The sequence below is a fragment of the Coloeus monedula genome (assembly GCF_965178545.1).
Source record: "Coloeus monedula genome assembly, chromosome: 1".
Taxonomy (NCBI): Eukaryota; Metazoa; Chordata; class Aves; order Passeriformes; family Corvidae; genus Coloeus; species Coloeus monedula.
Window position 1 is genome coordinate 74,553,514 of NC_138781.1, and position 26,944 is coordinate 74,580,457.

A 26,944-nucleotide genomic window follows, 5' to 3' on the forward strand; every position below is an offset into this window, starting at 1 on the left:
CAATTTAGGGAGAAAAGTACACCAGGTCCCTTGAGTGACCAAACACCAGAAATTTCAGTAATTTCTAATTTCCTCCTTAGTAACCTGGTCTTAAGGACTTCCAGCAAGACTGCAGTCAAGAGCACCTTAAGTCCCAGTTACTTGCAGAGACAGCCAATGTTTTATTACAAGGATTGAATACAAACTGTGAGCCTGAGTCAACCTTTGATGTAGGTACATTTGTTTAAATTGAAATTACTTTTCTCTTCATTTATCTAGAGACAGTAGTTGGGAAAAAGGCCATGCTTCTTTCTGTCACTAATATAAAGAAAAAAGGCACATTAAATACAGCAAACAAAAACCCTGGAGTAAACAAAATCAGCATTTATTCCTCATTCATCTTTTTACAAGATTTCTTCATGATTTTCACAAAAGAACACATACCAGAGATACATGAGTTAATCTACAAAACCAGATATGCAAACCAAAGTGATAAGGTACATGAAAATCCACATGCTTCATGGCTTAGTTGCCACATCCTGTCATCTAATTTCAAGGGAAGTTGCCGTGGGGTACACAAACATTAGTTCTGCCACACCAAAATATGATTGCTAACTCTACGGACACAGCTAAGCAACATATTTACAAAGCACTATCTCTACCAGTCCTCATCTAAGTTTGAAACAGGTAGCTAGTTGTTCAGCTACCAAGCCTTCATGGAAGGTGAAACAGTCCAGCATTCCTAAACAGATTCACGCAGTGTTTAGTTTTATTCACAGGAGATACAACAACAAGTATGTATCAGTGATGACAAAAGTAGTACATGATGATGCATCATCCTCCTGGAAGGAGTTTGGAGCATCGGTGCTCATTCATTCATTCATCACTACTCTGGGTGCAAAACTGCATCCGTTACCATGTTTTTGAAAGTCCACGAGTTAAGAATTGCCCTGCTCACTGGATCCAGGGGAACAGAATCCAATGATTCCAGGTCTCCATCAGTGGAGAAGAGCTGACAAACACCTTCTTTTCACAGAGCTCCTGGTGGGGGCCATTTTGCTGAAAGAGGTTGCCAGTGATTTATAGTGCCAGCATTAAACTGAAAATGCTAAAATAACTTGACTCTTACTGCAGCAATTTAACCACTGAAGAAAAACTATTTCTTGATTGAGATTCCTTCACTGTTAAGAATATTAAGATTCTTTTTATTTCTACTGATCATCACTGGTGCAAAGTAGATATTTTTGGCGGGAAGGTGGGGTGGTTAAACTGGGCTCTTGTACTAATCACATCACAGAAGGTGGACCTAGCACTTCCCTTATTTATTTCTGTGAGCTATCCTGTTATTCCTGGTTGGAATCAATAATTTAGCTTGGCTTTAACTTTATTCAGCTTCTAATATTGAAGGGAATATGAAAACTAAATTAAAAAGAAGCTGCTCTTGTAATCTCCAGCGTGGATTATCCAAGTTGCCAATTGCTTATGTCGTGAGGGTACCCAGAGGAGCAACTCACTGCAGGTGTTCACAAACATGGACATGATAGTATGGAGATCTTTCTGCAGAAGAGGTTTTTACCCATTTCATAATTTTCAGGATGTACAACATACAAAGACAGTTGAAAAACCACTGGTGTCCCATCTTGTGCCAAGTATATTTGCCTCTAATCCTGATGTCAATTTTAGACTACTCTAGTATATCTGGCATCCAGTATACCTGCTGCATCTATAGGAGTGGTAATAACAGCATCCTAATTCTTATGAGTGCCGACACTTGTCATGTTCCCAGGATATGGCCTTTAATTTTTACATGTCAGGAAGAATGCAATGGTGTGCACAAAACAAAGGCTGTGTCTGGGCACTTTATCCCTCCCACCACAACTGGTGTTTCTATACCATTCTTGAGGCACCTCCAGTCATCCCCGTCTGTCCATGAGTATACAGTTAGATGGAATAACAACAGCTAGAACAGTGCCTTTCACACCCAAACCTGCACAGCAATTCACAGCTTGCAAATGCAATCACATAAACCAATAGGTAGCAAAAATTATAAGCACGCTCACACAGACGTAGGTGACTTACTAGAACCTAGTAGCCTTAGTATTATTATGACCTAGTAGAAAATAAATGATGATGTGTCAGAACAATAATTTAACACAGCAGGCTTTAGCTATTAGTCATTACAGAACACATTTAAATCATAAAATCATAGAATCATAGAATAGTTTGAGCTGGAAGCGACCTTTAAAGGTCATCTAGTCAAACCTTCCCTTAGTGAGAAATGATGTCTACCACTAGATCAGGTTGCTCAAAGCCCTGTCCAACTCAACCTAGAACGTTTCCAGAGGTAGGGTAAAGTAAAACAGAACCCAAACCAAACTTGCATATGTGAGAACACACACAAAACAGCATGCTGCTCAAAGTGCAACAAGACACAATTAGGAAGCCACTAAAAAGAATCTGTCTCAAGCTATTATTTAACTAAAATTACAACAGCCATAAAAGATCACAGAATTACAGAATCATTAGGGTTTAAAGGGATTTCTCTAGATCATCCAGTCCAATCCCCCTGCCAAGGCATGGTCACCTAAAGCAGGTGACACAGGAACACATTGAGGTGGGTTTGGAATGTCTCCAGAGAGGGAGACTCCATGATCTCCCCGGGCAGCCTGTTCCAGTGCTCTGCCATCAGCTTAATGTAAAGAAGCTCTTCCTCATGTTGAGGTGGATACAAGACAAAAATGAACATCTCTGGAGACATTTTTCTCAGGCACATTGCTATACACAGCAGTAATGATTACACAGCAGTATAATTTTTTACCCTTGGTAACAATAAGGCCCTAGGTAATGTACCTCCCTTTTGACTCCGTGCTGTAAATCCAGCGTCTGTGGAGCAAAAAGCAGAAATGTGCTTGGGATTCTTTCCTCCTCCACTGCACACCTGCAGGTCCACACTTGGGTTTAACCCTGGGCACCAAATGGCACCTTCAGTCACTGCAGAGACTTGCTCAGTCCAACCTCCTCTGACTGTCCCTCCCTCAACTTCACCCCCACTGCAGGAGCTGTTCCAAGAATGAAACAGTGGGACAATTTACAGACAAGACTCTAGAGTGTGACCATCATTATCCACGTTATTAAGAATGGAAGTTACATGCCTTGATTGTGTTAGCACACTGCCCCGTTGCACAAGCCAGAGGCTGCTGAGGGGTCCCCTCCTCTACTCATGTCTAAATTCTCGAGGTGGGGGAAATATATTCAGCTCTTCTATCCTCCTATGTGCTTCTATTTCTGACAGAGCACTGTACAGATGAACTTGGGGGATGTGCTCAACAGAGGCCATGTTTTCCTACAGCTCCTGGAGGATTTGTGGCTGACTCAGTGCAATGCAGTCTAACACTGGGCTGATCTTAATGGCACTAAGCTCTTAATTACTACTCAGATGTATATATCAACAAATAATAAATCCTCTTAATTCAAGTGAGCAACAAAGCAGAAAAGACTGTAGTCACACTATTATTCTAGTATAGGTAATAAGAGTCAAAATTACATATAATTTATTCCTATCCATGTAAAATCTACCACAGGAAAAACAAAACTCTGATCCAATTCTACAATAGTGGCACTAAAGTACATAATGAGATCCTGTCATTCCAAAGTGGTTTGCTGCATTTGAGTCTGAGCACTGAGTTGTTTACTGTACAGAAAGCTACAATATCTTGAAGACAGTCAGAAGAGGAGTGGCATCTCCAGCCCTAACAGAAAGGTAGCTTTTCTATTTTTTTTTGTACAGGCAAAAATAAATGGTGACTAAAAACAAGCAGCCCAGCTTCTATCTAAAAGTCATATGCTCCTTTTCTTGCTTTGAGACTGCTCAGTCTTTTCCCAAAGAAACTTCTGTTTCTGCTTGTCAAAGTTTACTTAAGACTACAGATGAGGACTTGAAGGTGGCAGTGCTCTATATTGTATAAAAGTTACATGGTGTGTCAGTGTGTGATTGCAGTATTTGCAACCTCTGGTGCAACACATCAGTACTACCATGATGTCACAGCTGTAAGAAGCCCGGTTCATTTGCAGGAGCAGTCTTAAGAGAGGTACTACAATGATTTTAAAACATCGTATCAAACTGGCTGTAGAGAGTGTGATGGCCATGATGTCCCATTAATGGGCCCCTTTTTATTTCAAAATGAATGCTATCCAGAAAGGACAAAGGTGTGAGAAGCAATTCATTGCATGGTGATGAATAATACTGTTTTGTCTTTATGTTGATCCCTTTTTTAAAAAGACAGAACTTAAATATATAAACTTATGCAATGCATAGATAAATATATAGAGATAGCTATGTTAATATGTGGTTTGATCATAACTGGATAAAGCAAAGACAGTGTAAAGACACCCCAACAGCATGATTAAATAAAATACTCATTACAATTTGCATTTATGTAGTTCTGAAACCAAGCAGTAAGAAAGCCATATACAGCAGGGAATAAGTCTCTTATTTTAACTTCAGAGCCTTGGCAATTTAGGCTCAGATTCACTTAATGATAAGCCATACTCAAACAATCTCAAGTAAAGAATTCAGCTGTTCTGACTTCCATTTTTCTACCCAGTTAAGAATCAGAGAGGCTTGGGAGCAAGATAAGAAAATTTAGAAATACAGAGGATTTTTTTTTTGAGCCAGTAGACAGAGGTTATAATGAGCAAAGCACTGAGTCACCTCTTTGCAGTGGTCCTAATCAATTAAATTAGCATTAAACAGATTAGCTGATATAAAATCACCCTCGGTTAAAATAACTTTGAATTATACTTGCGTTTTGAAGAACAGGGTCTGCATGGGTACAAGTGAATAGCGCCTTGTTCTCTTTCTTGTTTAATTAACCCAAGTGTATTTACAGCAAGCAGTAATTCATCAGGCTAAAAATTCCTGAAATGTACCATATCACAGTTGCAGCAAATTCACCTACATGCAACGAAAGCCTCATTTCTCCCTTTCACTGGTGTTACATTAACATGGCTTTAACTCTGGTTGAGCTAATCCTTAACTCATTTTAGTGTGACAGGAAAAACAAACTTCAAATCTTCTACATAAGGCAGCTTTAAATTTGTTGCGGGTTTTTTGGGTTTTTTTTGTTTTGTTTTGTTTTTTTGGTTTTTTTTTTGCTTTTTAAGTTCTTTGACTCCAGTGTCAAATGAACCTTGGCCAAAGATACAACATAGTAACAGATTGCCTTCTGGGCTGAGATGAGAAACAGTTAGTTTTACAAGATAATTTAAAGAGCCTTTGATACGTAAATGAGGATATAAGACTAGGTAGAGAAAAGTTCATTATGAAACCAAGCTAATGTAGCACTTGCAGGCATGGAGAACATGCTGCTCCAGAAGAAATATGCTCCTACAACCTGGAGAAATACTTTCCTTCTTTCAACAGCTGAATAGAGAAGAAGCAGCTCCGCAGTGCTGGGACTTGTCCTGCAACTAAAGTGTTGTTGGTCCATTTAGTAGAAGTCTCAGTCATGGCAGGGGGGTAAAGCACCGAGACTGCTGATATTTTCAAATCTCTTAGCAGCAGTAACCACACAGCAGCTTTTCTGCAAAATAAACAAAAAAAGAATCCAGTTAATTCAGCAGTATATTTTTCATTTGGTTAAGTGTTCTAGGATGACCACATGGTGGTTTCTTTGTGCATGAAGAAAAGAAAGCAGCACTGAAGCTCCTTGCTTACAAAGGATTCTCACAGACACCTTTTCTGTGAAATGTTTTATACAATATGAAAAAAAAATGCCTCTTTGTTAAGTGGAGAATTGATCCTGGAGGTCTCTCTTGAAATGCAGCTACTCTGCCTTTTTTGCCTCTCTTGTCATACAGATCACAGTATGCAAAGGCATGCTGCAAACCTCTCTATTTGTGTTACCACTGAAAGCATTTATAATGCCAGGTCTAAATCAACTGGTACTTGAGTGCATTATTTTGGGTTAAATGTGGTAACCATACTACTTGCCTGAAAAAAACAGCTAAAGGGATTCTTTAAAAATAAAGCACAGCCATGACTTTAGATCCACTCATTAAGTAAATTCAAATAAACTCCAAAAAGAAAAACACACACAGAGGAAATAACACTGCAAAAGCCAAAACCAGATTTTCCTGCAAGTTAGATCATGGGTAGGTTACTATGTTACAAAGCTATTAAAAGTTTATTTAAAAATAATTTTGACTGCTGTTGGACACTCAATTTATCTTAAAGTTGACTTTGGTTGTAATAGAAAATTGTGTAATACCATGCTTCCTGCATTAGAGAGGGAGGATTTTCACCATTTTGTTGCCTTGTTTGTTGCCACAAGTTAGTGGCTTGAAATGGGAAATACAAACACCAGTCTTGCGTCAGGGCTGGAAAAGCTGTTTAGAAAACTACTGTGTAGAAGCACACAGGTGAGTGGATCTAAGCTTCATGGAATCTGTCTCAGCACCAGTGAAGTGAGGGTGAGTACTGAGGATCACCAAGAGGTATAAATTCCCAGTGGATTTCCACTCCAGAAGTTGATGATCAGATATTACCGTATCAGGAAGTTACACGGCTTCAGAGAGCAAGTAGAATGTAATAATGGTGCTTTAGTCCTTACTGGCTTCCACTGTATCATGGAAAGGCGTCTTCACATCCCCAAAATAGCTCATATAAAGATCATTACCTTCTGTGTTACTGCACTACACTGTATAAAATCTGCTCTAATCTTACTTAGAACAAAAATTCCAACCTTTCACAATACTCTCTTTTTCACATGTTCCTGGAAAAAACTCATTGCAAAAAAACGCTAGTCCTTCCATCACTTGCCCTACCAAGCAGATGATGGATGATGGCACCATTAAAAACTTGGTAGTGGTGAAAGGTGGACTACTTTTATTTTGGCATCCTGTTGTTACTCATGACGCACTACTAAAAGGAAGTGGTTTTACAGTGCATGTGTGTGTTCTCAGCCTAATTCACATCTTGACCCTCCACTGAGTTTTGCCCAGAGATGGCCTCCAGAACCTTTGAGTAGTTCCCCTGGTCCTTGAACAGAGCCACCAACTTCTGTGGTAGTTGGTGAAAGTGGCTGTGGGAATTGGAGTACTAGTTTATGGAGACATTTCACTGCCTGAAGTAGCGCAATTTCAAAGTGGCTGAGTGAGTCAGGGACCAGAGACAGAAAAAAGAGAGCAGACTTGAGGCTCCCTGATCCCCAGGGGAGGCAAGCAAGCCAGCATGAGAACCACTAATGAACTGTTTGTTAATGAAAGGGCAAAGACAAGGAGCCAGGGAAATAGGACAGAGAGATGCTCTGTCAAAATAGTTTGGGTTGCTAAAAGGGAAGGTAAGTGCCCTGTCAGAACTGGGCCCTCGGACACGTGGAGCAGCTTCTTTTAGGGGACACCTTGCTTTGATTTCACTGCAGTTAGTCAAGCTGCCCCGAGGGTCTGGCCCGTGCCTCTGCTAAAAAGTTATTACTTTTCATATTTCTACCCTTTTTAAACTTTACTTCTAACCACAGCATGAAAACCCGAAAGCTTTCAACACTGAAAAATTATTGGGTGAAATCTTGCCCCATGAGAGCCAGTGGGAGCATAACCATTCCCTCTAAAATGGCAAGGGTTTGCAGCACATATGGCTCCATACCCATTAATTATTTTGCACATTGCTGTTACTTGGTATAAGTAATAGAGCCAGTTTACATTTTGAATGCTTTCCAGACAGCAGCAGGGATGGTGGTGGTAAATACAATTTGGACCGTGCCCTTTGGACTATACAAGGTTTTCAGCTGCCCACTGATCCCTTCCACAGGGCCTACAGATTTTACATCTGAAGGAACATTTGGGACCTGAAACAAACCTTCTGTTTGGCAGCTCTTTCAGAGAGGTTATTGAGCCAGGGGTGCTTGAGACACACAGTCACCTTTAGCCTTTTTCTAAGGAAAAAAGAAAAGAAAATAAAAGAAAGAAAGAAACAAACAAACAAACAAGATGCCATTATTGGAGCAGTAACTGAAGATCAATCATACCTTACCTCTACTTAAGGTAATGGCAGAAGAACACTGCAACATCAGCATGTTTAGTGAAGCTACTTTGCAAAGCACAGCTTTGAAAAACAAATACTGGGGGAGAAGATGCAAAGGAAAACATGAGCTATAAGCTTTGCATTAGGGTAGGCTTTCCTGAGAAAAAACTGGTGATAGGAAGAAGGACAGCAGTTTGTGTTCTTGCAGCATTTAAAAAAGCCAGTCTGTTACCCAGATTGAAGAAATCAGAGCTTCTGAAACTGGAGCCCAACTAAAGGAGTCAAATGGTACCCTATGAAAACCTCTGAAGATACATTAACCATGATAAACTCTCCTATTTTTACTGTGCACACACACTTACAAATCTTCTAATAATCTCATGGGAGTTGCTGTTCGGGGAGATTACAACTAAAAGTAAATTTAAGTGAAAATTAGAATAATTTATTTGATTTTTATATTCTATTTTATAGTAATTCTGGTTATCCTTACTCTATAACAGGAATATCTTGCAAGGACAGAGCTGTCATGACACTATTCAGTCCATCCCACCACCTCATCAGCAGAGCTGCCTCTGCTTGATTATCATAATAATCTTTGTTCTTATTTTAATAACATTATTTTTTTAATTAATAAGATGGTCTATTAATTCTTAATGCTGGCCGTATATCAAGATGCACCATGACATATACATCCTAGGCAATGCAGCAGTCATTTTATTTAACACAGAAGTGCTTTGCCTGCAAAGGAAGAAGTGAATATTGCACTTCAAATGCTGTAAAAAGTTCTGAAACCTGCTTAAAATTATTCCCCTGTGAACCACTGACTCACAGAGTGGACTCAGAAACAGCCAACAGTGGTGTCACTAACAGCATGAATCTCCAAAAATTACTGACACAGGAATAACCAAAGTGATTTAAAATCTTGTTGCTCCTCTAGCTCAGCCCAACTGAGTTGTTTGCTTGAGCAAACAACCTCTCCTTTTGTGTTGGCCACTGAGCTGGTTACCATAGAAGGTCAAGAAGGTGCTTAAGTGCAAAAGTATGGACTAGGTGAAGTTCCTAGCTCTGTTGGGAAAGGTATCTCTTCGGAAGAGGTAGGATGAAATCTAACAGCACTCATGGGGGACTTCAGCAAAGCCTGAAAGAGTTTTCAAAGCAGGAGCAAGAATCATCCCCAGCTGGAAAACCCTTTTCATATGGTGATTCAGTGCTCATTTTGCAAATACTTTTATTTTGCTGAGAAATTGATCCACTCAGCAACACACAGCATTGCAGGATCTTATATTTCCTCTCAGACATGCAAGAACTGATGAGCAAGTGTGAGCATGCAAATTGTAACAGCTAAAAAAAGCAATGGGATACATGAGGCTCACAATGGCAAGAAATGAATCAGCAACAAAGACTCAAATTAAGAAAAATGTCAAAGCAAAGTGACGTGGCAACACAAGAGGGCAGCAGCAGAGGCACAAGGATATTTAAATGTAGGGACCTGGAGTCTGTAGTGGAGCTTGTGGTCTGTTAACCATGGGTGTTTTAAGGCAGCAGTTGCACTCAATCTCCAGCTAGAGGAAAACCAGAATGCCATTAAGAGTTTTTCCCAGAATCTTACAATTCAGCAATTGTCTGCTATAGGTCATGTGTTCTGCCATCATGCAATGTTGTCATTTCAGAACAGTATGACAGATGGCAGATGAATTAAATCTTGTTTCACAGCAAAAACGTATTCAGTTCATTTCAGAGCATTTGACGGACACAATGAACATCATCAATGAAGTGTCATTATAATACTGTATGTGTACATAAAAAACTTAGATAAGTCATATTAGTTCTGCAATGGAGCAGCACAAGTGATACAACTGTGTCATGATGGCATGGCACACACATTTCAAAGATACAGGATTATTTACCATTTTTCCTTGATGAGAAGCTTTGATATGAAATCTTTGGCCTCATCAGAAACATCTCGAAATTCCTCATCTTCAAAATCCCAGTTACAGGCCAGGATATTGTTGAGGGTCTCATTGTCATCATCACCCAAAAAAGGAGACAATCCAGTGAGGCTGAAGTAAAAAGGAATATGTTCAGTCCTCCTGTCTTTCCCTCCTTGTGCCAGCTAAGATTGTTCTGTTACTCTGGCCTATCTTACAAAACACTACTGTCTAACAAGGTCTCCAGACCATTCCCATTTTTTCAACCACATACATTTTTAAATAATCACCCATCTTTTCTAACACACCAAACATTACTGTCTTTCATGGTAGGTCATATTTTCTAGACCTCTGACCACTCTTGCTCTACCCACTGGGAATTTACCAAGCAGTTTACATTATTCTGGAAGTGTGATGCTCAAACACTCCTGAGAGATATGCAAAAAAAAACAAAGATGAAAAGTTCATGGCAATTGGAAAAGAGGAGAGATTTCTCAATATGGAACTTGGAAAGAAGTCTACATTTCCTATTTTGGGTACATATTTTTTCCCTTTTCCAATATAACAGCAAACTTGGATGACTGACACAGTTTAACCTGGAAACAGCTTACAAAGCAGATACTGAATCCTACTTACAGCATATAAGCAATGACTCCTAAACTCCACATGTCTGTAGGAAAAGAGACAAACTCATAATTCACAATTTCAGGAGCAAGAAATTCTGGAGTCCCAAAGTTAACTCGAAGTTTTTCCCTGGGTTTATATCTAGGAAGTGGAAACATTAACAAAGGACATAAATTACAATTCTTATTAAAGTTGCATTGTTAATTATCTAGCGCTTAGAGGAATTCCAGAAGCATACAGAAAATTCAGTAGGAAAACAAGGACAGATAGAGGTACAAACTAAAAATAAATATGGCCATATAGAGAATTAAAAGTGTTTGCAAGCTGTATATCATACAAGGACAAAATGCAGCTGCCATAAAAAGGAAGAAATTCATATTTCAAGGACTTCTCAGAGCAGCTCTTACAATCCTTTTGGGACATCCATATCTTAGGCATGAAATTTTTAACCAGTAAATCCTTCACTGAGGTTATAGCACCTAATTAAACCAGAAAGTGATATAGCATGGAATATATTGTAAGAGCCCTCGATAGTATATTACACTCTCTTTTGAAGAGTCTCTTAATACTGGAGACAAGAGACTAGACAAGATGTACCACTGGTTTTGTCCATTTTAGCTGTTCCAAGATACTTTTATGTATGCTTAGTGAGAATCAGCCCTCTTTCAACCTTCTACCTGAAAAGAAGGTTTCAGGACAAATCTTTTTCACTCAGCTCCAAACATTCCATATTGAAATATATCCCTGGTTAAAAGAAACAAATTTGTCCTAAGAACAGTAGAAGACCATTATGTATCAAATACATCATTGCAGGGATGCAATACTTTTTTCATTGTTTCCTAATTCATTTATGATTAGTGAGAACACATGCACATACCTTCTTGCCAATCCAAAATCAATAATTTTTATTTGATTTGCCTCTCGGTTCACACACAGGATATTCTCAGGCTGCCAAGAGAAACAAAAGGAAGAAAAACACTTGAATGAGAAACAAGTACGAAGAACTGGGCTTTTAGTAAACTGTAGGGAGAAAACCACTAATAACAGTGAAAATATCTCATAAGCACCTTCTGCTTTCCTCCTTGTTCAGATCTCTCTGCAGGGGTACCCCCCCTTGCTGTCACACAGCAATTGGAGCTGAGCATTTTGTGCCTTCCAACTGCTTTTTCTTCTCCACAGCTTTTCAATTTGACATAAGGCAGCAGTTCAGATAAAGAACTCGTTAGGGGGAAGGGGACAGGGAATGTAGACTTCCAAAGAGGGGTTTCAGGATGCTGTCTGTGATTTTACAGACCTTGATAAGCTCACACTGATTTAAAAAAAAAAAAAATTAAATATTTTGGGCTTTGAAATTTATCTTACAGCTTTACATTTCTGAGTTCTCAAATGTTTATGTTTTTCTCAGGTATTTTAGCAAAAGATAGGATTCACAGGTTAAATCCCTCTGGATTTTCATAGGGCCAAATGCTACTCTTCACTTTCCTGGCAGGAATCCATTAACTTCCAAGAATTACTCCAAATTCTTATAGAAGGAACTGAGAGAAGGATTTGGCCAATTGTCTTTGAAATGTAAATACCTAAAACACAGTCCCATACTCACTGCCAGCACTTTTCTAGCTGCTCTGTCTTACTGCTCAGTGAGTCCTCTTTGAAACAAAACAGCCCTCAACACTTAAAACATTAGTTAACCTTTGTCACCATTACTAATTCATTTTACATGTAGGACTTTTAAACACCATATGTTCATAGTTTCTGAGGTCCTGGATGATTATGGTCAAGATGATTTTCTTTCAATTTCAAGCTTTCTTTCCCAAACTCATTTGTTACTGACAGCAATCTATGAACAAGCAAAACAGAAGGGAGAAGCCATAGCTGGCATGCACATGAAAAGAGATCTCTGGGATTAATTTCTTGGATTGTATATGTATCTTTTTGTCAGCAGTTTGACCTCATACTAAAACTGTGCCATCTCAAGATCATAATTAATGTGTCCCAAAGAACTGTGTGAACTTCTGTTTGACAAGTTTCTAGGTAACTGGATGTTTATAGAGAAAGAGAAAAGTAAGTCTGGTCATTGATCGGCTACTGAAGCAGGTCCCAACAAGCATCTGCTCATTTCCTTAACCACTGCAGTAATATATATGCTAACAACATTAAAGATGTACTATATTAACTCAGTTATTACAAGCCAAAAACAGCAGCTGTTGTAAAAATCTCACCAAAGAGAAAACCATCTTCTGCACTTCTTGTTTCTTTTTACTGTATTGTAAAGCTCAGGGATCAATAGGAAGCTTTCTAGCCAGTCATAAAACTAAAGACATCATCCCATTTTATTCCTGCACTAAATAGAGGTAAGAAACAAGTCCATTATTTAATAGAAATTTGGGCTAAGGGAAAAAGAGCCAGCCCAAGTGTACAGTTTAATGAAAAACAATAACAAATGTTTTCCAAGGGGTGGCAGTTGACCATTTGCAGTTGACCAGAGTAAGAATGTGCAAGTACATGGTAGAGTACTTGTACGTGTGTAAGTACGTGGTAGAGAATCTGTCACCTTTCTCTGGGCTTTCAGCTACACTAGCAGTTATTGTCTAATCCAACATAGACACACTGTATTGGTTACATTAGCCACTGACTATTTTTATTCCTTTCATTTTCGAAAGTACTTTTTAATGTACTTTCCCTTAATCTGGCTGTCTACTGATGCCTTTTCATGACAGCAGCAGTTTAGTGTAGTTCTCAGAAAGTTGTGTAGGCCTTATACTGATCCTGAATGACCCTTGAATTTAGTTCCACTCACTCATGCCTTTCTGCATAGTAAAAAACAGGGATAATTGCCACCCCATGGCTGATGTGTAAAACACGTATCTCGTGCAGCTGAATTAAATAATATTTGCACAGTATCTGGAGATCTAAATATTATAATTAAAAATAGCGATGTATTTGTACTCAGCAGCTGGCTTTCTGTAAAATCAGTCTGTGGAAAATTTAAGCACTATGAAGCTTGATGACATATGACCACAATTTTCATCTAATTTACTTAGTCCTGTAGTAATTTAACTGATCTCAATGTGGTTAAAGTAAATATGCATTGAAATAAGGAAAGCAGAATAAGGCTCTTTGTTGTTTCTGCCACAGGAATCTGCTAAGCTTTATGGCCTACCATTAAGAATAGGAATTTCCACATCTGTCATTGCACAAAACATACATCTCAAAACTCTACCTTGAGATCCAAATGAAGAATGTACATTTGGTGCATGTACTGAATTCCATTGCAGATCTGTTTTATGAATGAGATAGTATCCATCTCTGTCAAATTGTAGTTTTCATCAATAATTCGGTCAAATAACTCTCCTCCTTCCACACTGAGGAGAAAAAGACAACAAAGCAGTGACCAAGTTCAAATCCAGTCCCACACAGTAAGACTAATGCTGAAATTATGCTATTGACTATTTTTATCATTCACAGTCAAGTTCAGTAAGATGAGCTTGTACTCAGATTTGAACTTTCTAAAAACTGGGTTCTGATGCATACTGTCCTGAACCTCTTCAAGGCCTGAGAGTCCAGTCTTCCAGCCACTGAAAACCAAGAAAGTCTTGAAATTTGAATTTTATGCTGTCTTGAGTCATCATTTTGTACCACTGAAATTAATGAAGTTCCATGGAAAACCAAGACAACATGAGGGAGAATCTGAATTTAAATCTGTGGTCTCTTCCCTCTGAGTTTAAGAGGGACAGGATCCAAAATGTCAATCTCAAACTACCTAAAGTCAACAAAAATTACTTAATTTCTCTTCATATTTCAGTATGCCTCCAGTTTATCTGTTCATAGATACACAGATACTTTTCTCTTATGATATGTTAACCATGTAGACCAAATTCAGAGGATTATCTGAGAAGGTCCAGAACAGTCAAACTCACCCAGTTTTGAACCTCCTGCCATGACTTTCAGTGTTTCAGTTTTGGCCTTGTTGGCTTCCTTAAGACAGCATCTGCTTAACTTGACCTTGAGGCAGGTATTTTGTGCCTAACTAGCCTGATAATCCAGCATAAAAGCAGGTTTATCCTTTCAGGCACCCAGCAAAAGGATTAGGCACAACACCCACATCTGGCTTCTCTTTGGTGTAAGATGTCTTCTTGTTTGCTTCACAGGAGATATTCTGAGAGGTTTGTTTCTTAGCTTACACTAAGATAAATTAAAGTATCAAATAAAAGATAAGATATGTAACACAGCTCCATCTTCAACTGGAGCAGCTGTTTTACAGCACGAGGAATGTGGCACACTAATTGAAAAAATGCATAAATGCCTGCATGGGAAAACTTTTCTCTTAAATTCCCCTTTTTTTCTCTTGTTCATAAGAACATATTTCATATGTGTTTTCTACCCATAAGAAGTTCCATTTCTAATTTCAGGAGAAAGCAAGAAGGAAGCTGACAATTCTAGCAAAAGTAGTAAGCACAGAAAGGAAAAGAAAAGAACACACTTACTATTCCATGACGAGTACAATATCATTTTTAGATTCAAAGGCATCATATAACTGGATGAGGTTCACATGATTCAGCTGGTTCATGACGTTGATTTCATTTTTTACTTCATCCTGTAAAGAGCCATGAGTATTGCTTGAGATGCCTTTTTTCCTAAGAAAGCTACATTTGAAGCAAATCTACATTATTTCGTGTTTTCACTTGTGGCAACCAAACTCAGGGCTCCTGTAGTGGTAGAGGTCAAGGCTATAGGAACTGATACACTGAACTCAGAGCTTGAGTGAGGTGTTTCAGTAATAAGGTATTTGCTGGAAAAGGAAAAGACGAGCCCACATGAAGAAGTGGTAAGCTCCCAGGGATGTAAAGGGAAAAGAGAAACAGAGGAAGATTGTTCAAACAGCAGTAGGTGTACAAAATCAAGCTAAGCCCAGGACAGTCCTCAGAACCTAACTTTGCAGTCAGAGGAGAGAGACTAGTACCTCCATTCAGCCCAACTATTTTAGACATGCTGAATCATTCTCTGAAGGTGTCAGTCTCTCTCCATTCACTCTAAAGGGATTCTTGGTGATCAGCTTGGCCACAGCTATATCTTAGCAACCCCAGTTATCTGAGACAAATCCTACTCTTGAATGCCTTTAATGACACTGATGTCACACAAAGAGGTTATGTTTGTCTTTCCTGTGAAAGTCAGTCCCAGATGGCCAAGAGGTTTGCAGAACAGCCCAGACTAATTCTTCTCATCTGCATTTATGCTGATGTCAGGAGCCCAGATCATGTCTGTTATCAGCATCCCCCACACTGAAATCAAGTCATTGCAGCAAAGGCTACAGTGTGCTTGGGAGGGAATACACTATGTCACAGGCCTGACAAATGTTTTTACCATTAAAGAAAACACTAATAGAACTAGAAGCAGAAAGAAAAAAAAATAAGATTTAAAAGAAACAGAAAACACCCCAAAAATAGTACTTTGATGGGCTACTAAAAGTTTTGGAGGAGAAGGGAAATAGAACTAGAACTAATGGTAATCCAGCAGGTCCTATGAGTGTGTGAGACACTTGGTCATGATCTGTTGTGTAGCTGAAGAACACTGTGTGACCACTTGGAGAACAAAAGACTAATATCATGCTCTACCAACCTTCTGTTTTGGACCTTGTGCTTTTATAATTTTGGCTGCCAACTTGAGACCTGTTGCTTTCTCTTCACATTTGTGCACTTGCCCAAATCGCCCTCTAGAAAAAAGGAGGAAAAAAAATCATCCAGTGGTACAGGTGTCAACTCTGAAAGTAAACTACACTATAAACAACCATAAATTATCCTCTCCCTACTGGCTTTCATTTCAATTGCTCTGTTGTTGCTATTTTATCTTGTAGATTGTACTTGCTACTAGTCACTTAGGCACACCAACATCACACACTGTTCTATCGGGTACTACCCCACTTGTGTGATTCACTATACTCACCTCATAATATGCAATGACTAATCCCAGGGAAGTCAAGGATGTACTGTAAGGATAATGCCTCACTTATGTGCACCATCTCCCCCTCTCCATCACATCGTTCTCCTCCATGGGAGGGTTGTGATTTCATGATGAAACAAAGCCTTACCCAAGAGTACGCTGCCATGAAAAATTACAATATCCCACTCTCCTAAATAATGTCAGCATGAGATAAGTAACTGCATGGCCTGTCAGATCAGCCTGCTAATCCATCTGAAAACATGCATGTTCTTCCTCACTGAGTGGAAGAAGACTACAACATGTCTCTACATACTGCTGGCTGTAATTTGAGGTAAAGTATTACAGCATCCTAGGAGCCCTGTCATAAAGCCTGAGGGCATCTGGCTGACCTAGAACAATGCCAAACAAAGGCCAAGTCTGCTGGTGCCAAACAGTAAGCCAAAATTCACTCATACTGTAAAATCAGCCTCCTCTTTTCATCCCTCTATAAAGCACTGTAACAGCTTTGACTTTCATGACTTCGGCTCTAGAGGGGCATGTGGCCTCCATTGACTTCCCAGGGTGCTTGGCTGTAAATTTGCTCCTTGCTTTCCAAGTCGATTTACTTCACCTGACTTACCCTCCCAGAATTTCATCCTCGTTGACATTATAATAATTGCTGATCCCCACCCTTTTGGCTGAGACAATCCGGTGATCAAATGGTGCTGATGGAGTAGGAATATCATCTAAAAAAGACAAAATACACAGAGAGCATATGAGTGGTAACATGCAGTGCTTGTTTATCTCATATTTTAGTTCCTCTTTTTCCCAGATAAGTTCATTTAAGAACTGAATACACTTACTGTAAGCTTTATAGCTAGGTCTTTCTCTGTTATTGAAGAAGGGTTTTATTTCAGAAGCTCTGGCTCAGAAAAAGAGGTTATTGTTAGGGAGCTACACTACCAAGACAAGGACTCTTTTGTTAAGCTATCATCTTCTGTACAACAGTAGGGAGAGGCAAAGTGAAGACCACTAGACTATACCACTGTAGCTTCATACTCACAAGGGACTTCTGCAATTCAGACTAATCTCTGAATTTTTTTATTATTTTTTCCTCCTCGGGGACAGTTAATAGGCGAGTATGTACTGTAACTCTCCAGTGGGGTAGGGAGAGAAACAACTCTCCTGCAGGCTCAGCTAAGAGAGGCTATTTCCCAGCTTTTGGTGCTCACAGTGAGGAATCCCCTCTTAACTGATTGACAAAACTTGTCCTTCTCCACAGTGTGGTCATCACCTTTAAAGATCACATTTAGAGCTTGTGCACATGAGGGAGTTTCACCCTGGCGGACAGCACTTGGGGTTTCCAATATGGTTCAGGACACACGGTAACTCATATGCTGCTCTGAAGAATTTCTGTCCTTAAAAAATGATGGCAGATAAGAGGTAAAGAGGGGCACAGAAAAGTGATGGTTCCCAACATCACACTGCAGCAGCTATGGAGCTTTGGCAGGTCTCTGGTTTCTGGAGGTTTCTGGACCTCCACATGATGGACCTTTCTGCCATCCTGATGTCAAAATCCCTGCTAGAAACCAGCCCTCCATGCCTAATTTGAACTTTTTGCAGGCTGTTGTGACTTCAATTTCATACCCACGTTGTTTTTCATTTGATTGATATTCCTGAGAGTGACCTTTGGCTGACCAAGGTGACAAATACTTCTTCAACCGTTTGGGAGGGCTACAGCCCCAGTGTTTCAACATGAGCTCTCTGGTTTGGAATGCCAGCTCCTTTTTGTGTGAGGCTTGTTGAGCAATTTTAAAACCATTCATTACTCCAGTGAAAATGATCAAAAACACAAACAAGAAACCCCATGACAGCATGTAGCTGGCAGGAACACTTTGGTCATTAATGTAGCCGTAGATTGTCCTTATTCACAGTGAATGTCCATTTTTCCAGGACACAAGCTGTGTACCTAGATTTTTTTTTGACAGTGTTAATAACTTACATGGTCAGGAAGTTAGTTCATGGTCAAGGAATTGTGAAAAGCTGGGGCTTCTGGAAGTTTGCCACCTACTTGGGATTCTGCAAAGTTTGAATTGCAAGTCTGTAAGTATGGGTCTTTGCACGTTACCGAGACCCACAAAATGCCAAGAAAACCTCTAACCTAAGGCAAAATTTGGCTCTAACAACACAAATTCCATCAGCACCAGCATGTAAGTGACAGAAGAAAAGGTCTTTTTGAAAGCTCAGCTCAAAACATTACCAAACTTTGGGCAAGGAAATATTCTTTTAAAGACGCCTGACTGCCTTTCAAAACTATGCTTAAGTTTTTGCCTTCAAGATGTTCCCCATGACAGACCCTTTTCTTTTCCTACAAACCAGAGGGGATTTCTCCCTATTCAAGAACAACTTTCTATTACAGATCAAAGATGCTCCAACAGAGACACTCTAACCTTAACGTCATCCCTAACTATCTACCAGGGCTCACAGCAGTTTACGGATTTTAAAGCTTTTGGGCTATCTCCTGTTTTCTGCTACAAAAACCTAGCACAAACCTGCCATAAACATTTCCCTCCCACACTCTCACCCCATTCCCAAAGCAGCTAAGTTCATCCTGAGACCTGTGTACGCACATGCACACATATATAGCTTCAAGTCTTTCACCTCCTCACATGCCATAATTTCACATACAGGAATAGGCACCGAAATTCTCAAACTGGAGGTCTAATATTAGAAATCTCTGCCTCACCGTGGTGAGCACTGCTTCAGAGTTCGGTGCCTGAGCACCATTTATCTGACTGTTCAACAGCATCACTCAGGCTTCCACACAAAAGTCTGTACTTCTTTACTTTGCAGACTGCAGTTGTTCTCACTTCAGATTACAATGGTACAAATATGAGCAAGCTGGTTTTTCAGGCTATGTCCACAGCATTGCAGATTCTCTGTTAACACACATTCTCAACACTTCCACAGGTCGACCGAGTTTGCTGCACCTGATATAATTTCTCCCTCCACTCTGTACTTAGGGGTTTTAGCTCTTTTGTTAAAAGAAAAGGGAGAGAGGGTAGTATTAGTGGAGTAATTGTGGCAGAAGCAGATTAATTGTGAATAATTTCTGACAGAACAGAAGCCTCTAAGATGGAAGCAAGCAGAATCATGTTACTTCTCATCAGTTTAGGATGTGGTCCATGAACAACTGTTTCCCATCAGAGGAACCATGCACACCTTTTTCCGCTACTAATTACAATCACAAAATCATTCACTTCTACAGATACTGCTCTCTGCTCGTTGCTGCAATACCCATGAAATCAAATGCTTTGCCTTTAGGCTAGTTCCTTGCTTTTTATAGTTTTACGTATGTCATCAGTGCTTCCTGCAACTACTCTGCTCTTTTTGTTGTCATCTTTGACTAGGCCTTCATCATGCACTTGATGCTCACTGCTATCACTATGCTCAAATTGGCAGGTCTGCCCAGGGATTGAACTAGAATTTCCTGTACCTTTTTCGCAGCTTTTACACCTGCAAGGACAAAACATGGTATTAGTGCAGAGTACACTTAAAGCAGAGCAACTTTAGAAACATAGGTGAAAAATGCCTACACAGCTATTGCATTGAAATAACATTAAGCTATTTTGTTTCACGGTGTAAAATTAACTGGTTTAATATTCACCTTGAGAAATAAAAATGGCTCTTACATTAATCACGACAGCAAAATGTTTCTCAGTTACTGAAAACCTCACCTGAGTTCTTCTAAACTTGACATTAGGCTATCAATCTCACCTTTAAAGCAAGGGGAAAGCATTGGAATTCCACTTTGTACATACAGGTTCCTGAGAGCTTAAACCTGTTTATCCCTGAAAGGCTATCTATTAAATCCAGGAAAGAAAGAATTGCAGTAAACAAATTTATCAGGTCAATTGCCTGGGCAAATTATCACATTTTTATGTTGTCCTTTTAGTTACTACATTTTGCAGTAAGTTAATTCCCAGTTGGCAGATGGCCTAATCTATTTTGCTGATGTTATATGATGTTGCAGTATATAAACAAAACTATGGCAGAATTGTCCTCAGAGATAAAGAATAGCCTAACATAATTCCCGTGTTCCTGATATATTTCCCAAGCAAACAACCATAACACACTGCTAATACCGTTTGTGGTGGATTGTTTGCTGGTCTTTTTTAAGAGTATCATTTCACTTAGATCAGAGGCATAAACATATTTTTCACTTTTGTATTGGGCTAAATTTTCACCAATACTTATACAAATCAGCCACTTGGACTTGAAACTTGAATTACACATTTTTTTGAAGCAAGGGTCGCTTCAGAATGTGTAGTTTGAATTTCAGATCTTACCTTCCCTCTGATACCTCATCATCATGACTTTGTTCTGCCACATTTTCCTTTTGGGAAGGAGCTGGTGGTTCCTCAGCACCTTTTTTACTCTTATCAGCATTTCCTTCCCCTTTATTCTCTTTCTCCTCTTGCTGTTCCTCAAATGCATCTTCAGGCACTTTTTCCTTCTTCTTCTCATCTGCTGGGGACTCGCTCTCTGTCTCCTGCACAGTTAGTTTTTGACAAGCATCATCAACAGCATCTTCTTCCTGCTGCTTTTCTGGAGTGAAGGATTCCTGAAAAGAGTGTCTCCTATATTCATAATGGCTTCCTAAAGACAAACTTTCTCCTTTCTGCTCTGACTCTTCAGTATCAAATTTGGGAGGATCCACTTCAAGCAGAATGGAACTTTCCCTCTTGGCATTTTCCTTGTTGAGCTTATCAACTTCCTCTTCCCGAGAACAGGACTCACTCTGCTGGATGCGCCCATCTATAAGTAAAGAGGATACAAAGGAATCTGTCAGTGGTTTCCTGATAGTCAGTAACAGTATTAGAGTAGGGCTGCACACTTAGCATAACTCCTGTTGAATTTTGAACTAGGCATTTGCTTTCCACTCCCACTTTCAAGGTCCATACAAGTGTCTCCTAAGCAAGAGCAGACTACTTATTTAAAACTGGAATTTCATGGGTCACAAATGCTTTCTTTGAGACACAGTACTAGAAAATGTTTTTCTCATGCAAAGTTAATGTCAGCCAAGTCAAGGTCAATAAACTCCTCATGCAAAGCATCTTGCCAAACAGTTGGATACCCTGTGCTCACTTATGCTGATGAACACACATGTAATCCAAGCAACTTCACTGGAGCTGCTCAGGAAAGTCATGGCTATTTCTGTTCTATTTCTTAGGAACTAGAGGTTGATGAGAGAAAAAAAATAGTCTAACCTGTTGAATCTGGTGGTTTCTTTTCTTTTGTTTCTGTTTCATTCAAATGTGGCCTTTCTTTGATGACCTGTGGGAAAGGCAATTGACATATTAGTCAATTTATATAGTGCACATGTTCTGTTCATCCTCATGAAGTCACAGCCTGTTGTTTTTTGGGTTTTTTTGGTCAAATTCTCTGTGTTCTAACTCACACATTTCTATAAATGATGGTCCTTATTTTAATCACTACAAGCCAATTGAATTGATACCAGTGCAAAGCAAGAGAAATTATCTTGGTTGTAATCAGCATCAGTGTTGGCATAAAAACAGCCTAGAAAGGATCAGAACTGAACCGCAGAGACCAAACCAAAGAAGAATCCAGGAATCAGCTGCTGCCCTGTACTAGCTTTTGCTGTTAAAAAACTAGGTTAAACCAGATCTCGGAATATTTAATATTCTAGTAAAATGTTCAGTAATGATCTTACTGACACATATCAAAAATTTTCTTGCTGTTTAATCAACCGTTGGTAATGACTTTTTAAATGATGCAACAATTTATTAAGGGCTGACTGAGACAGTAACCAGGATTTGGAGCGTATAAGCCCGTAACTTCAGCTTTGTACCCTTCTCTTACCTACATTTTACAATGTTGCAGTGACATCTAGAGGTGCTTCATACCAATCCAGGTCCTCACCTCTGCAATTACTGTTCCCTTTGTGGATATTAACTCCTGTTTCTATGCTGTGTGCTCGGTGTGTTTTTTCACGGGCCACTCCTAGACTGGTTTAGTAGGTGACCACAGCACAACCTGGTACCTGCTGTTGCTTGGTGCTCCTTTTTTCACCTGCCTTCTTCCTATCACAGTTGCTATGGAACTGGCACTGTCATTATTATTATTATTAGATCCACACAGTGTGAAAAGTGCAGATACCACCAAGTACTTTCCAGACGGACTACCAGCTAAAGCAGTATTGTACACATCCCAACAAAATATACACGTTCAGGAACTTACTTTTGAGTGTCTTAACCATGTGATCAGTCCCACAGCTCTGGGCACCAACCAGTCCTATTACTAAACATTTGTTCTGGTAAGCCCTCTGCATTTTTTTATGCTTTATTTTTTTTATTTTAATTTCATCAGGCTATATAGAAATTAGGCATGAAATCAAAGCAATGTGTATCCACTATAAACAGAGTTCAAGGGAAAGGAGATTCCATGAGAAGCCAAAAGAGTGGAGACAAACTGAATGTAACTGCATGGAGCGATTTCAACAGGACTTGTTCACAAAATCTTGATCTGCAAGGGACAAAGAAACTGTAACGTAAGCATAAGACCTGAGACTGACAATTATTTGGGATGCAGTTTGTCCCAGGAAACTGCAGGCCACAAAATGAAAAAGGCCACAATACAACCAGGTAAATACCCTTGAAATATAAATCGGAGCCTTGTTCCCACAGAACTTAAATATAAATGTAATGTTGCCAGATGGAACACAGGGAATCAACCAGTGCTCTAAAAAGCAATAAAAAAAATAAATAAAATAGGGAAAAGCCACAGACTTATTTATTCTGCACTGTGCTGGCAATTAGTAATGCACTCGGATTCCTGTAAGTATGTCAGCCTCTCTGTACCGCTGAGGACATCAGCTCTGATCAAACACAGTCAGCTGAGCAAATAACCAGGGAAATGGCCTCCAAGCTCTTTGATGCATGAGGCCAGGTTTCACTTTTGCATTCAGAATTAATTGCAGACACACGGCACTTCCAACTAAATATTGCTGTAGTTTTGCAGGTGTGAAATACAGAAGCCAGCTTTTGAAAATCCGTCTAGTGGAAGGAACACTGCACAGTGCTGAATACCTGAGACTGCCAGGGCATTACATAAATTACTACCATGTTTATTCAAGCACCATTTCTGATCTCTGACATTTTACCAGCAGATGCCAGCAGATGAGGAGTTCATACTAATTTAAATGAAAAAAAAAAGAATACAAATGAATTATTTACTCATATCCTTCAGAATCAATTTGCAATAAATATAGGGTCCAGAGTACACTAGAGTAAGAAATACAAATATAAGGACTAGATATTGAAGTACTTGTAAATACATGAGTAGTTTATACATGAATAACCCAGTTTTCTCCACATTTTGCTGTTTGTAGCAACATGTGACTTCAATTTGCCAAATCTTGACCAGGCAATAAAAGCAAGAACTTTTGCTCATTATTTCTCCCCTATAAAGGGTGGGGGTTCACCAGGTTCTCTAGAGCTGACAGAAATCAAATTATCCTTCCCATCCCAGCCACAGGCGGTACAAAGACCTCCTTGTAGTTTGTCAGGGGCATGCGTGACGTCCAGCCCCAGGCAGCTGAGCAGCTGCTCTGAGAGCCCACAACTCCCAAAAGCTGTGACACTTTGAAAATCTCATCTGAAAGGTGTGGTGGTTTGTTAAAGACATCTATCCCACCTAACTACTCTTCACACCGCTCCTCTTCCCTCAGTCTGTTAGAGCTTTCTTAAGGCTCTTTTTAACTTAATCCCTAACAATGTGTTATTTATTTATGTATTATTCCTCCCAAACAGGTTACGTGACTTTCTACAGTCTGTGTTTTCTAAAATGACTGTAATCAATATTTCTTAGTAGAAAACATTTTTTCCCCTTTCTGTAATGATTTGAATATTAAAAAAAAATAGGGAAATGGCAAATAGTACTTTTTCCTAGTCATACAAGCCAAAAGCTTTCAATGAATTTTACATTTTCATTTCACAAAGGTCAAATATAAAAGTTTGTGTTGTAACCCTGTAAAGTATACCACAGGAAAAAGGTGTCTGTATCTACACAATTTTGAATTGTGTCTTCAAAAAAAACATTTTCTAGACTTAAATATATTCTTTCACAGAATTCTGCCGGACCCTAAGCAAGAGAGACAGATTAAAAGCCCAGGTGATGACACAAAATAATGTGAGATAGTCCAGAGGCTGAAACTTCAGTATAGACCAATGGAAAAAGAAAAAATTGGAAATTATTTAAATTGACTTTAGAAACCTGCAGAAATTAAGCAAAAAGCAATAATATATATAAATATAATATATTCTAATAGAAATTTCAAATGGAGCAAGAAATTAATGTCTTTTATAGACATCTGACTCCATTTTAATGATCTGTACATGGTTAAATTCCTTCTTTATACTGAAGCAGTCCTACCCTTGGAATGTTTTTTTAGTTAACTTCCAGATTTTTTTATTCACCTAATAAAACTCTTTGATTCTTTTTTTCCTACTGCAAAAATTTCTGTAATGAATGGCCTCATGAAGCAGCCCCAACCATTCAGTTAGAGGTCCTTTATCACCCCATCACATTTCACTTGATACCAAGACAATAACCTCAGCTTCCATTTGCCAGTACCAAGACACAAACTTTTGCATATGCCTAAACCACATTTTAACTCTGTGTCACTTTCTCATGTTCTTGATAGTTTGCAGAGCTCTATTATGTCAAGATAACCTGGTTTTGTGTAAGATCTGACCACCATTCATTTATCAAAATTATTAAGTTACTTGAGATTTGCAATTAATGAGTTTCCCTAACAGCCAGAACCCAGCCATGGGCTTTGCCACCTGAGCACTGTACTGAGGATGCTCCCAGTATCTCCTCACTGGTTCCCAGGAGAGTGCAGAACGTATGACAGAGCCCTCGGGTCAACCACATGCATGATGATGTCTCCTGTGCCATCCACCAAAGCTGGAATCCATCTCCTCCTGCCCTTTCATATTCCTCTTCAATACATACCCTTTCCTTCCCCCACCCCCCACAGCAGTGTAAAATATTCAGTGAGAGTATTTTTGATACAAACTTGTAAGTGCTAAAAACCATACACATGGGAGTTCTGCTTTTATTGGTAGGTGGTGCATCTGCTTCCATGTCATTATTTTTTTGGTACACTATCATAACTGCTGGCAAAGATTCTGACTCTTACATGATTTTGATAGAGCTCCTTGAACTAGATAAAGAAATCATTCCTCTGTAAAATAAAAACTCAATCTACAAATATTTTCTAACCACACACAAAAAATAAGCTCTGAACCATGAGAATTGTGATTCCCCCACTACAAAATACAAGAGAATTTCTATGTGACCTGCTGCTTTGAAAATACATAGGTAATGAGGTAACAACCTCTGCATGTGAAAAATCCTTCAAAGCAATATCATCCTAGGGAAGAAGCAGAAAATCAGTGAAGCCAAAGTGTTGTCCATTCCCCACGAAAGTTTGCTGACTTCCCACCCCCTGTGCTGGAGAAGAAGTGGCTGTCCTGTTTCAAATGGATGCTTCCTCCTGCCAGGCCATTCTTCTCAAAACCAGGAATCTTACACAGAAGAGTAGAAAAGGCTTTCATGCAACCAGGCTGAGGACAGAGACCATGGCCTTAGTGAAGATGCAACGGGTTCCACTAACAGTGACAGGTTGGTTCTAAACATCTTTACTTTTGTCTTGAGGTCTAGTTGCTGTCGTTTAACAGAGTCATTTTCAGGCACAAGAAGAGCTCTGGAGGTAGATCTTTTAACTCCAATTGATTGGTTCCCTTTTAATGTCTCTGGAATACACAGAGGCCTGTAATAATCACCAACAAATTTGAGGCTACTGAGACACCCACTAAGACCAGAGTACTCATCATTATCTGGCTTTGACACATCCTTTCACTGCATCTGGGAAATCAAATCAACCAGTTACTATCATTTTTGAGTTTCTCAAATCAGGAGCAATGTCAGGCAAGCACAAGTACTGAAGATTTCAGCTGCTTTTCTTACCAACACATTGGACAGCCTCACATCTATCCCTTCTCTATACTGCTCAATGTCCTTACATGTGTGATGACTGACAGGGTGCACATGTGCCTCATATGCACCTGTGCCATTGCTATTAAATGGGTCATCCTCCTAAGTGGGTTCCAGTACTGTCACAGTGTGAGAAAGGAGGAAAAAATTCCATCTTGAAAGCCAAATCACCAGCAGATCTTTATAACTGTGGGGACAAACCACCCACTTGTCAAACTACTCAGGCAATTTTTTTACTACAGTATCAGTTAAGTAGCCTCACTATTAAGAGAGTATTTCTCAACTAACTCAGATGAGCTAAGCAGGCAATGGTATGGATGGAAAATATCTTCACACTTTATGAACTGCCCTTCCTAAACTTTTCTCCAAGATCACACAGTTGTGAGATTTCCAT

General features: G+C 39.3%; 1 protein-coding gene across 2 annotated transcripts in view; it reads right to left on the reverse strand.

Annotated features, from left to right (window-relative positions):
• Positions 1–343: 343 nt before the first annotated feature.
• The window catches only part of MYLK4 (myosin light chain kinase family member 4), an 81,660-nt gene continuing 55,059 nt past the window's right edge, over positions 344–26,944 (reverse strand). For both annotated transcript variants that reach the window (XM_082297775.1, XM_082297774.1), the window contains 13 exons: positions 21,738–21,804; positions 20,817–21,285; positions 19,964–19,983; positions 17,108–17,213; positions 16,168–16,261; positions 15,036–15,145; positions 13,772–13,913; positions 11,429–11,499; positions 10,564–10,692; positions 9,907–10,059; positions 9,489–9,561; positions 7,835–7,910; positions 344–5,561 (listed from right to left, as the gene is read on the reverse strand). In XM_082297775.1, the coding sequence (XP_082153901.1) occupies positions 7,863–7,910; positions 9,489–9,561; positions 9,907–10,059; positions 10,564–10,692; positions 11,429–11,499; positions 13,772–13,913; positions 15,036–15,145; positions 16,168–16,261; positions 17,108–17,213; positions 19,964–19,983; positions 20,817–21,285; positions 21,738–21,804 (1,482 nt within the window). In that variant the 3' untranslated portion in view covers positions 344–5,561; positions 7,835–7,862. The remainder of the gene's footprint in view (positions 5,562–7,834; positions 7,911–9,488; positions 9,562–9,906; positions 10,060–10,563; positions 10,693–11,428; positions 11,500–13,771; positions 13,914–15,035; positions 15,146–16,167; positions 16,262–17,107; positions 17,214–19,963; positions 19,984–20,816; positions 21,286–21,737; positions 21,805–26,944) is intronic.